Source organism: Herpailurus yagouaroundi, unplaced genomic scaffold (assembly GCF_014898765.1).
Source record: "Herpailurus yagouaroundi ecotype Mexico unplaced genomic scaffold, PumYag 67690, whole genome shotgun sequence".
In the NCBI taxonomy this organism is placed as follows: domain Eukaryota; kingdom Metazoa; phylum Chordata; class Mammalia; order Carnivora; family Felidae; genus Herpailurus; species Herpailurus yagouaroundi.
The window spans coordinates 5,656,767-5,670,364 of NW_024420490.1; the positions used below are offsets into that span (position 1 = coordinate 5,656,767).

Genomic DNA, 13,598 nt, shown 5'->3' on the forward strand with positions numbered 1-13,598 from the left:
GGGAGACACAGAATCCAAAGCAGGCTCCAGGCTCTGAACTGTCAGCACAGAGGCCGATGCCGGGCTCGAACACACAAGCTGTGAGATCGTGACCTGAGCTGAAGTTGGATGCTCAACGAACTGAGCCACCCAGGTGCCCCCAAAACACACATTTTAAATATATAGGATTGAGAACACAAAACATGTAGCACATACCTTAGCTGTAGGAACATATACATATCTTCCTTCACATAACCCATGCTAGCCTGTGAGGGCCTAGTTTAATTTATGAATGTGAGAACAATTTAAAAAATACTCCTATATAACACAAGGCATAACTTTTAGAAAAATGGCCATACGTTAGTATTTATTCAGGCATCCAGAAGAGAACCAAATCCATTATTATCTGGAGTTGCTACAGAGTTCCCACTGCCTAAGAAGAAAACAACGGGGCCCATTCTGAAGTTTCTTTTTTTCCAAAATCAAGTCTTATAACCTTCTTTTAAAAACAATTTTTTTAATGCTTATTTTTGAGAGAGAGAGAGAGAGCGCGCACGCGCGCGCGCTAGTGGGGGAGGGTCAGAGAGAGAGGGAGACACAGAATCGGAAGCAGGCTCCAGGGTCTGAGCTGTCAGCATAGAGCCCGACGCGGGGCTTGAACTCACAAACAGTGAGAAAATGACCTGAGCTGAAGTCCGACGCTCAACCGACTGAGCCACCCAGGAGCCCCAAGTCTTATAACCTTCTATTTATTCCATTGGCTATTCCATTTGCTGTACTTCTCACAAATCTTCCTCTTTCACACCTTTATCTCTTCCTCCAGTTTCATATAAAACTCTTTTCACAGTAGTCATCATGAATTTATATCAAGTCTATAAATTTGAATAAGTGCATAATCATACATATAATGAGATGAGACTTTGGGGGGACCCTGGTAGGGAGGGGTGTATTTTGCAAGTGAAAGGATGTGAATCATTGGGGCTCAGCAGAAGGACCGTACCAAACAGCTTCTGATCAGGCTCCCAATGCTCCCCACCTTCTAGTATCCAGGCCCCTATGTCATTCCCTTCCTTTGAGTGTGAGCTGGACCTAGTGACTTGTGTCTTACAAATGGCCGTATGACAGAAGTGACAGAACATCACTTCTGAGATTACATCACAAACAGACTCTGGCTTCCAACTTCCTAGCTATCGCTTGCTCTCATTTCAAAAGCCAGCTGACATTTTTTAAAAATGTTTATTTACTTTTGAGAGAGAGAGAGAGAGAGAGAGAGAGAGAGAGAGAATGCAAGTTGGCGAAGGGCAGAGACAGAAGGAGATGCAGAATCCGAAGCAGGCTCCAGGCTCCGAGCTGTCAGCACAGAGCCCGATGTGGGGCTCAAACCCACAGACCATGAGATCATGACCTGAGCCGAAGTCAGACGCTTAACCGACTGAGCCACCCAGGCGTCCCATTCATCTGACATTTTTTAAACTGCCTTATGAAGAGGCAAATCTTTAGAGACAGAAAACAGATGAGTGGTCAACCAGGGGTGGGAACAGGGAATAACTAAAAAAGCACGAGGGCTATTTCTGGGGTCATGAAATGTTATAAAACTGGATTATGGTGATGGTTACACATCTTGGTAAATTTATAAAAAAAAAAAACCATTAAATTTTATACCTAAAATGGGTGAAAGTTTTATGGTATGTAAATTATACCTTAATAAAGTTGTACCCAAAAAATCTTGAGAAAGCTAGTACTATAATAAATGAAATAAAATCCTACTAAATCAGAGATAACTATTTCTTCTCTCATAATAAGTATAAGATTCAGAAGAACACTAACAATGAACAACAGAATTGTAACACGTACTCAATGAACAGTTAGAAACATGGAAAAATACTGGTGGTCTCTATATATACACATATATGTGAGGAGAATGGAGTGTACCAAAATGAAAAATTCGGAGCTGCATTCTTACCATGTGTGGTTTCTGAATAAATTTTCTAAAATTTGATTTTGTAAAACCTATAGGTTTTTGGAATTCATCAACATGAATATTCTTCAACCCTGAAAAACTGGAATGCTCATCATTCCTAATAAAATGAAAGAGAGAAAATAACGTTTTATTAGTTTACCTTTATCTAACAAATAAAAAAGAGAAATTAAATTGCCCCCTTCAGAGACAATCAAAGCAGCAAAACAGTTAAAAAGAAACAAAACAAGAAAACAAAACAAACCAAAAAAACACTCAAAGACTCCAAGATCTATCACTACTAAAATTACAAATCATAGTTATCAGGGCTAAAACCTTTATTTTTCAACAAACATTATTGAGCTAAGTTGAAAGTCAGCAATAGGGGGAAACAGTATTCCTTGGACCAAGGTTCTCACTCTGGGGTCCAAGGACAGGTGTCCTAGGGGTTGTCATCCCCTGAAACCATACGTAGAATGTGTGTTTTCTGAGGGACGATAACCACTGCTCTTGAGACTCCGGCAGGACTGGACGCCCCCTTCCTGATAGGCTCTTATTCATGAAAGCACCAGAGACAAAGAGTGTGACTGGCTCGGGTCCCCTATTGGCAGAGCTGAGACTTCTGACACTGCTGGGCCACAGAAGCGAAGGACAGCTCCCTTCTCCTGTCGTCACCATGTCCAGAGGCCACCAAAGCCTCTTCTCAGGCTGCCCGACCTGGGACGGAAGGTCCTTCCTTGGGATTGCCCTCTGAACCTGGGGCCTCATTTTCACAGCCCTCCGGCAGTCCTCTCCTTGTCACGTCCCACATCTCCCCACAGTGTTCCTCAGACGCTTCCTGCTCTGTGGTGAACAAACTGCTCACTGTCTCGGCCTGCTTCAATCCCTTCCATGCCCCCCCCCCACCCACTGAACGTCAGGTTAAAATCCATACTCCTCATCATGATCTTCAAGGCCCTGCCTGCTGTGGCCCTTGCTATCTCACCAGCTGCTGTGTTCCAGTCTCCCCAACATGCACACCGAGCACGGGGAACATTTAGCAACCCACAGTTCCTAACACACCACCATCTCTCCTGCTCCCGCAAGTCTGCAGGAATAATTCCTTCCGTTGTAATTACCTCCCACTTAGGTCAACTTCCAGATTTAGCTCCACCTGCACTGTTCCAGGAAGGCTTTTCCTGACCTCCTGAAGTGGACTAGTACCCCTGCTACGTGAACACGTAGCATTTGGGAGTCTTCCCACGTATCGCTCGTGTTTGCAGGTGCCTGTCTTATGCAGCAGGGTGTCATCCCTTAAAAGGAGACACTGTGGATGGGTCATTTTGTGGCCCCAGCTTTGACGCCCAAACCTGACAGGGAACGGCCACTCAGGGTATTTTGAAATGTTACAAACTCTCATGTTCTGTCAAACTGCTCATGGTATGACAGTAAGTCAAAAGAGAAGGGTGCAAAGCTGAGATGATTTTTTAAAAAGGTTTATTATTTGGGGGGGTGCCTGGCTGGCTCAGTTGGTAGAGCATGCGACTCTCGGTGCCGGGGTCTCGAGCCTCACGTGGGGCCTGAGCCAGCCAGGCACCCCGAGGATGATTTTAATTACTTAAAATAAACTACATATATGCCCAGAAAAAAGTAAATGACAGGAAATGTACTAAATATTAACAGTGGTCATCTCTGACTCATGAAATTAAGAATGCCTTATATTTTTATTTGTATACTTTATATTTCCAAATGTTTGCCACTGACGTGTACTACTAATTTTATTAAGAAAACAATGGACTTTAAAAATTCCTCTTTGCAAAGCATATATCTGATAATGGAGTAATGTCCAGAATATATAAAGGACTCTTTACATCTCAATAATAAAAATACAAGAATCCAATTTAAAATATGGGCAAAGGATTTGAATAGGTATTTCTCCAAAGAAGACACACAAAAAGCACATGAAAAGATCCTCAACATCATCAGCCACTAGGGAAATGCAAATCAAAACCACGATGAGATAACATTTTACAGCCACTAGGATGGCTATAATTGAAAAGATGACCCCACCAATGTTCGTAACGGCATTGTTCACAACAGACAAAAGATGGAAACAAACTAAATATCCATCAAAAGAAAAATGGACAAATAAAATGGGGTACACACATACAGTGGAATGTCAGTCAGCCTTAAGAAGGAATGAAAGTTTTTTAAAAACGAAATTCTGACACATGATATGACATGGCTGAAAACATATTCCGAAGTGAAATAAGCCAGACACAAAAGGACAATTGTTGTATGATTCCACTTATATATATGAGGTACCTAGAACAGGCAAATTCACAGAGATGGAAAGAAGAGAGGTTATCAGGGGCTGGGAGTAGAAAGGATGGGGAGTTACTGTTTAGTTGGTACAGTTTCTGTTTGAGAAGATGAAAAGATTCTGGAAGTGGATGGTGTGGATGGTTACACAACACTGTCAATGAATGTACTTAATGCCAATGCATTCTACACTTAAAAATGTTTAAAATAATAACATTTATTATATGTATATTTTGCCACATTAAGAACATTTCAAACCTTTGATATCTATTTTGTGACCAGGCAAATGAGTGTGCACATTGAAGAAACTACTTCCCAGACTGCCTGCAGCAAGGCATGGCCATGGGACTAAATTTTGACCAATGGTGCTGAAGTGGCATGTGAAAATTCCAGGAGGTTTTTAAAGAAAAGGCGAGAAGACAGACATGACGGCTTGGGCACAAACACCCATTCTGGACCATGAGGCAGACGCCATGTGCAGAGGATATCTGAGGAGCAGGATCTAAGGAGGCTGGTTTCCTGATGGATCCACCCTACCTACCATGCTCTGACGTCCTGACTGGACTCTTTTTCTACATGAGAAAGAAATAATGTTTTCTCCTGCTCTTACAGTCCATTCTCTACCCAGCAACCGGGGTGAATCTTTTAAAATTTAAGTGAGATTATATTTCTTCTTGAGTTAGAACCCAAAATGTTTCATAATCTCACTCAAAGTAAAATACTGAGTCCTCACGTCCTCTAAAGTCCTCTGCAGTTCGGCCTCATCTACTTACTCTCTTCTTTTCCCACCGTGTTATAACCTCATTGGCCTGCTTTCTGTTTTGTTTGTTTGTTTGTTTGTTTGCTTTCTATTCCTTAAACAAGAGTAAGCGTGATCCTGCCTGAGGCTCTTTGCCTTTGTTGCTCCCTCCTTAAAATACTATCCTCTCAAAAAACCTTACTAATTCCCTAACTCCTTCACTTAATTCACATCCCTGCTCAATTAAAAAAAGAAATCCTACGTGCATTCCATAACCACCCTAGATAAAATCACACCACACGTATCACTCTGTCCTATTAAATTTCTTCTTCTGCCTTATTTTCACCTTTCACTCGTCAACATGTAGGTATTTATTTTTCCTACCGTTAAACTGTAAGCTTGACAAGGACAAGGACTTTGTGTATACCTCTTCACTGTATGTTTTCTGTACGCCGTGTAGCTAAAAGGAAAATCTCCGCAGCCTGACGTCCCCTCAAAGTCTATCGATTCTATTTTGAAGCTGCTTTATCCCACACACACCATGCCAATGTATGCACATTGCAGCACAACACCTTGGTAGCACTGTATGGAACTTAGGAATGCTGGTTACAAGAGGGAGAAATAGTGGGTCAGGAGAAGACATGGAGATGTTAGAGTAAGAGATTGGTCAGAAGTAGGGAGAAAAAAAAAGAGAACACGGTCTTCGAGACGAGACAGAATGTCCTAGTGTTAGGCTTGCTTGGGAAAGATTACCTAAGGTATTAGGGAATAAATAGCAATCAAGGTTTAAATGTGTCACAGTGTAAGTATCCTCTGTCCTATCTACTTCTTTGCAAAGTCTTCACTCATTCAACAGCTCTGAGTTGAGTTCAAGGCAGTGGGGATACAGTGGTGAGGAAACACAGACACAGAGTCTGCATATAACTGTTTGAGGGGCAAAAAGATCACACAGGTGGGAAATTGCTACATCTTGTGCTTCATGATTTCATATTTCATTTCTTCTGAATTTCTACACAAATCTAAACACTGAGATGCCTAAAACGATTTCTGCAAAAATATTAATGAGGTCAACTTCAAAGACTGAATTTCTAAGACAAAAGGATAAACTCAAATGCTTTTTCTTATTTTAAGAATGAAATCGAATTGGGATAAAGTTAAAGGTTCTAAATCATTTTTTTCTCAGTCACTCCTTTCAAGAAAGATGAACAATAAATAACAAGTGCTGGTGAGGATGTGAAGAAACTAGAACCCTCATACACTGCTGGTGAAGATGTAAAATGAAGCAGCCATTGTGGAACACAATGGTAGTTCATCAAAAAGTTACACACAGAGTTATCATATGACTCAACAATTCCAATCCTAAGTATATCTACCCAAGAGATGTGAAAACATAGGTCTGCACAAAAACCTGCACGTGAACGTTCACGGCCTCATAATTCACCACAGCCAAAAAGTGGAAAAGAACCCAAATGTCCAGCCCCCGGTGAATGGATCAACAAAACGCGGTTATCCATACATACAATGGACTATCACTCGGCCATAAAAGGAATATTCATGCTATGACATGCAGGAGTGCTGCAAACAACACGCTACATGAAAGAAGTCAGTCACGAAAGGCCTCACATTATATGACTGCATTTATATGAAACATCAAGAAAAGGACAATCCACAGAGACAGAAAGTGGCTGCCAGGGGCGAGGGGGGAGGAGAAATAGGGAATGACAACTAATGCTTACAGGGCTTCTTGGAGTGATGAAAATGTTTTGGAATTAGACAGTGGTGACAACTGCAGAGCTTCGTGAATATACTAAAAACTACTAAATTTTTTACTTTCAAAGGGTGAATGTTATGGCAAGTAATAGCTCAATTAAAAAAAAACAAACCCTCACGGCTCCCCTATGCCGCACCAGCCATCCAATAAAAATAAAATATTCCAACACAGCCAGCAAAAGACATTCTGCAGAAAGACATCTTGGCATGCTCTACATAGCCTCCAAAGCCAACATCATAACACTTAATGCTGATGAGCTACTCTGCACCTCACACCCGTCGCTTTAGTTAATCTTCACCACCGCCATGAGGTAAGTGTAATTCTCACCTCTAGTTTACATTATGAGGAAACAAAGGTTAAATAACTTGCCTGAGATCAGTCACATAGCTAGGTGTCTACAGAGCCAGGTGTTGAATTTAGGTGTAACTCCAGTGCTCGAGCCCTTTCTCATCTCAAAGGGGGAAGATATATTCTAAAGCATTAAAGCACAGTTTTTATAAAATACTGATTATCTTAAATCTGTTTTTAAAATCCTCTTTCCTGGCACACTGAGTTTCTTACACTTGCTGAGTCAAGACAAGCATGACAGGAGCTTGTGTCACTAAAGAGCACAGTCATACCGTGTCATATTAAGAAACTGGAGACTTTCACCTAGCAAGGGACGAGATTTTAATGATTTTATTTTCAGTTGTTTTATATGCCCCAACACACAGTTTGCTATCTTTTAATTAGTCCCAAACTTATTGTCAGCATAACGTCCAGTTTTAAACAAGCTCCATGTATTCTGACTAAGACCAAGTTAGCCACAGACTTGACGTAAAAGTCTAGTCAATTTGACACTAAGAAATATGGAAAGGGAATTAGCACTGGCCCTTCCAATTCATACATTCCTACTTTCTAAGAGATCCAAACGGTTTGAAGACCCTTGGGTGAACTGGAAATTTTGTCCTCTTCAATTATACCTCATAATCATATGGGGTCCCAGGGTTGCCACGAATTCCACATAGTTTTTAGAACTAGACATAAACTGGGGTCAATCTAAAAATACTCAGAGCCCCCCAAAAAGTACAGAGTTGGGAAAGAAAAACAACAATGTACTGACAATCAATTTGCCATACATGGCATAAGTACTTCGCATGTGGCAGTTCATTTAATATTTCTAACCTGTCCACATCATAAATTAGTTCTTCTCATTTTATAGAGGAGAAGGCTCCAGAAACTAAGCCAGTTTGCCTATGAGCATGCAGCTTGTCAAATGGCAGAGGTGGGATTCCAACTCCTATCTCCTCTATTTTCTAATACCCCTGCCTCTGCTTCATGGACAGACATCCACGAAGAGTTCTAAAAGAGAATTGTACTGACCTCAGGAAATTCTGTAATATTCGGAGAGTACCAGAATCTAAAGGGCAGAACGTGTCAGAGTTTCAAAGAGATTGAGCCAAACAGTCCATAAACTATTACATGCAAGTCCATAAACTTGCAGGTCCTGGTGCCTGCTAATATTCAAAGAGCCATTACACTCTTTCCTAGAATTACAAAGACCTCATATACTCACCTACCCTTTAGTTTTTGTCGTTTCAGTCAAACAGAATACGATGATCACTGAATAGCTTTGAAACATTTTAATAGATTTCACTTAAACATATAAAATAGATTTGAAGGATCAAATCCCTACACTAAAATGAAAATCATCACACACAAAAATTGAAAAATATGCTAAAACCAAAAGCTCCCTGATAACAGGATGTTTTTCATCTACTGATTACCTCTCTGCAGCACTAGCTATGTGAAAAATGTGCTCATCTTCATTCTGTAACCGTTCTTTTCTCCTTCTTTCAATGTCATGTCGTAGGTCATTTGGGTCTATTATTTTGACCAGAGTCTGAGGAATTTTGACAGAAGACAAACCATTCACATTACTGTTAGTTGCACAAAGACCGTATCTAATAAGAACCTTAAGTAAAAGTCCTAAATAAGTTACCTTATATTCATCCTAATGGTAGTGTAAATTGATTAAAATATTTTGAGACACAATTGACAATGCACAGACAGAAAAGTTCATAACAATGAACCAGGAATCCCACTTCTGGGGGTCTATCCCAAAGAAAAGGCTATCTACCCAAATATATCCAAAGTGCTTTATTAAAAATCATCAAAAAATAAGAGCAACTTAAATGTAAAATAAATTTAAAGGAGAAGGGGAGAATGATTTTATGGTAAATTTAAGTCAAAGTAATAATGTACAAGCATTTGAATTATGGTTAATGTAGACTATGTGGAAGTCAACGTGAAAAAAACCCACAATTACTGAGAAAAGTTAATTAAAACTTAAAAAGCCTCAATCATAAAAAGTCATGGGGGAGCTCAGAGATTTTACATAAAAGCAGTATTATTAAGTAAAAAGAAGAGCCTCTAAAACTACATTTCTTATGATAGTGGCTACGTTAAAATGCCAGATGTAAGACTACAAGAAAAGATGATCAAATGATATTTTGTGTTAAATGGTTGAATTAGAGGTGATTTTTCAAATTTCCTATGGGTTGATTACAGTATTTTGATGAATAGAAATTTTCTGAAAATAGCATTTATTCAATAAATGCTATCTCTATAAGTTCAATAAAAACTGTAACCATTCACAAGTGAAAAAAATTACATATTCTATCAGAAGTGTATTAAAATCCTTCTTCTATAAAAACATTCTACTCTCAATGAATAAATTAGCAGTTCTTTTAGAACTTGATATACTTCTAAAACGAGAGCCAGTTTTCTTCCCCTCCCCCCCAACTAGTTAAGAGAGTTTTTCTAATTAGTAAAGAAATGGGGGGCGGGGTGGGTTGAGGAAATGTTGGGTAGAAATTCAATGTGTGGCAATAAAAAAAATCAGTATTACTTCCATTATTTCGCTAGTTCATATTCCACAGAATTTTTCATACATTCTACAGTAAGCAGAAGGTCAATATCAAATGAAAGTAAGTTCCTCTGCATTCATTCCACATACAATTTAAAAAAAATACTCCACGTGACTGCTTTGGAAAAAATGTAGGTATCAAATATACTTTCCACAAGCCTTATAGTGTTAAGTTTTGGAAGGAATATTAAACATTGTAACTATATGTCAATTTTACAAAGCTGTTACTCTTAGGGATTGTCTCTCTTAGGGAATATTTTTGTCTTTTGTCAGTGCTCTCTCTGCAACCTGGCCAAGTTAGAATCACTTGGAGAGCTTTGTAAATTTCAGGTTCCTGAGTCTCAATCCTTCTTTCTCATCTACTTTAACTCCTTTTTTTTTTACTCCCAATTACCAGTTCCCTTTTCCATCAATATGCCAACAATAGGATAGTCTTTCATCAAAAATTGTATTCACTTACCTGTTCTGATTCATATACCATTGTTTGTTTATTCTGAAGCTCAGCCAAAGACATATCTATTCTCCTAAAATAATAAAGGCATATTACAATTAAATAATCATGTTTATACACTGATACCTTGATTCCATTACTACCGAATGGAATTTGAAATAAAACTGGTATGTCCTGGAGGATGCAAAAGAAACGTGCTACCAGGTGGGTTTTCATGTACATGTCAGTCTCCCAGGACATACATATCCTGTGAACAACATCACAGTGATGCCTTAGCGGTTCTCAAATCACTAGCCTGGGTAACCTTAAACTTTGCTCCGGTGATCTACTTCATTCTAACATTGATTCAGCTCAGCTCGCAAGACAGGGCACACCACCTGCTCAGACAGGTGCCAGCAGAAGAAGGCATAGGTTTTCATCCGGCTGCCCTCAGAACAGCCATTTCTGACCACATGAAGCAACCCATGATTTCAATGGCTCGACAATTGTCTTTCATTCTTCCAGTGATAACTTCAGTAGGCAATTACTATAGACACAGCAGAATCAAAGTTAGGTAGGTAAAGATTGTCAAAGTCCTCCACATTTAGACACTGCTAATCAATGGCTTTAATACAACCTATTCCATCCAAGTGCACTGACCCAGTACCTGCCTGGGTCAGTCCTGCTTTTGGGTAGGAAATGCTGTCCTAGAGTCTAAACCAAGCCCAGAAGGCGGCACATTCCCAAATATGTTCTGAGGCTTATTCCGATGAGTTAAATGGGCATACAATAATCAATCATTACCTGTGAATTTCTGGATCTGAATTCGATTTAACTTCATTTACATCTGCAGCGTGTGTATCTCGCATTTTTGAAAAACGCTCATGTAAAGTAATGTCAGGTGATGGAAAATAATTTGCTGAAAAAGGAAACAAATAGTTTTATCTCAGTGTAAAACTGATTCCGCTTAAAAGATTACATATAAGCACAGGAAGAAGGGACTGTTAAAAAACGTCCAACCTGTTTTCTCTTGAAAATATGTGGGACCCAAACTTATTCCACAGACTAATTTGTAGCTCTCACATGGTTTCCCAAGTCTAAGCAACAGGAAAAAAGGCCTGACTTATGAACCTAAGGATTCTGTTCCTATTGGACATGTCTGCCGATTTGCTGGGGGGAAAAGATAGTGTGGCTCTCTCAAAGTGAGAACCTTCCTTCTCCCAGATAAGACCTTACTCTGCTGGGAAGTAAAGACGGTACAGAGTTTTATAGTTGGCCTAGAGTAAAAAATAACTCAAGAACAACCCTGAAACATCAGAAAATTCTGAACAAATGCTAAACGTTGTTTACATATCCCAGAAAGAGTCCTACTGCCATTCTACTTTAATTAACATTAACTGAAGTTCATGAAGACATTCTGAAATCAGCTATGCTACACGGCTTTTAACAGGATAGAGAGAAAGAGAATACACTTAACCCATCAGAATGGTATTTAAGCAAACCTTTTCCCTAACTTACTGTTCCTGTTCTGGGACAATCTCCTGGATTTTTCTGCAATACCAGCTCCCTTTCTGCCAAGAATCATACTTCCTTTGGGTGAGAGGGGCTGGAACTGAGAAGGTGAACTGTTTCAGACAAAACGCATGCTTCAAAGTAAATATATGCCTTAGTTTGAGGGATGCAGAGAAAATAATTCATTTTCAAAACATGTTTCATGAAGGTAAAAAAAAAATCAGTGCAACTGTCCAGTAAGAAATAGAAAATAAAAATTTTGAAATTCTTGAAGGTCTCCAGTTTATTATTCCCATGCCTGCTTTATTATGCAGCATCAATGAAGTAAGTTGTTCCACCTGACTGAAATTTTCAATTAATGGAAATTGGCCAGAAGCTAAAACAAAACAATTTACTGCAGATATTCAAAGTATTTATTATGCAAATCCTTGATGTCATCAAGTATGCCAAATCGAACTGGAATCTTTTATCAATCACTTCACATTCATCCTTATGGCACAAAGTCCTAGTAATGCCCTCAGGGGGCTTTAAGAACATCACCAAAAGACCTAGACTTCCAGAGTTCTTGAGTTTGTCAAGTTTCATATGTGGTGTTTATTGCTTCCTCCTTCTTGTTTGGTTTTCAGTTAATGTTTCTTGCTGCTGTCAGTAGGCCTGTCTCTTGCAGCAGCTAACGTCTCCCTTTCAGTTTGTAATCTACTATGAGTGAAAGTACCAGGTTATTGGAACAACACATGAAGAACTAGGCTTGAATTAATACCTTACACTCTCTACAACAGAGTTCCTTAATAATGATCAAATTTATAATGAAATATTAATTACTCTTACTATATCACAGATATTTACCTATACCTTGTGAAAAGCCAGTACATTATTTTTGTGTTATCCCTAATGTATGTGCAAGATATACCAACCTTTAACTTGATGGATTATAGTTATGATTTCCTGAGCAAATTCTCCTGTAGGTTTGTTTTCAGTATTCTGAGTTGAGTCAAGATGTTCAAACACTGGATGAAAGTTCTCACTTTTCCTGCCAACAGCAACCAAATCATGTGACATCTGTCTCTCTGTGGAATAGCTAGAAGCAACCCTAGAATAATTTGTAAATGTTTAACTAAATTTGAAACTATTTTACTGAGAAAAAAACTTATTAAAAATTAATCAAGATAGCTATAAAACTAAAAGGATGTTTATCTTTTCTTATAATTAAGGCATTAAACTGTATGCCATAAAACATGTGCAATAATGCGCAGGAGAAAATAGCTACAGATGCATGAGTTTGAGTTCTCCTTTTCAATCAGAGATCATTAAATATTTGCCACTTTAATAATAAAATCCTCAACATTCTAAGTTAAACAATTTTTACCTAAAAAAATACAGCAAGGCATCAAAGGTCAATGTGCAAAAAAATAATCAATTAGATTATTTTCTACTCCCAAATGTCTATAAAATTATAAATCCAGCAAGCTTATACTATCTTGAAGTTCTACCACACTTTAAAAGCTGCTATTAAACATAATAACTTCTTTGCCTTCATAAAAATTCTTATAGCTCTGTATCAGTCATGAGAAACTTGGTATTTTGAAATCAAATTCTGTTGAGATGAATCAATTACAAAATCTCACTAAACTGGCAGCAAATAATCTTAGTTGTTAGCAAAGTTATGATCATTAGAACCGATTACAGTGTTCACCCTAAATGTATCCTTAAAGAAATGCTACCATTTATTATATAACCTCAGCTATGTTACCCTTTAATGCTTTCTGAATCTTTGTAACTTGTATTACAAGCTCTCTTGACCTTTAGGCATCATTATCAAGTCATGATTATGACATACAGCTAACAATTATTGAGGGCTCACTGCAAGCCACACACAGGGGCTCAGAACTTGTTTGCGAACATTATCTGATTTAATCTTTACAATAGCCCTATGGGGAAGGCGCTATGACACTGAGACAACGGATGTCTTGGTTGTTTTGGTTTACATCCCAGAGGCTGAGT

The 13,598-nt window shown here is 38.7% G+C and overlaps 1 protein-coding gene across 9 annotated transcripts in view; it reads right to left on the reverse strand.

The window, feature by feature from the left end:
• The window catches only part of BCLAF3 (BCLAF1 and THRAP3 family member 3), a 57,036-nt gene that overhangs the window by 15,986 nt on the left and 27,452 nt on the right, over nt 1–13,598 (reverse strand). For 7 of the 9 annotated variants that reach the window (XM_040468322.1, XM_040468317.1, XM_040468324.1 and 4 more), the window contains 5 exons: nt 12,512–12,687; nt 10,890–11,004; nt 10,116–10,179; nt 8,514–8,629; nt 1,943–2,057 (listed from right to left, as the gene is read on the reverse strand). In XM_040468322.1, the coding sequence (XP_040324256.1) occupies nt 1,943–2,057; nt 8,514–8,629; nt 10,116–10,179; nt 10,890–11,004; nt 12,512–12,687 (586 nt within the window). The remainder of the gene's footprint in view (nt 1–1,942; nt 2,058–8,513; nt 8,630–10,115; nt 10,180–10,889; nt 11,005–12,511; nt 12,688–13,598) is intronic. The other 2 variants (XM_040468325.1, XM_040468326.1) reach the window with 2 other exon arrangements.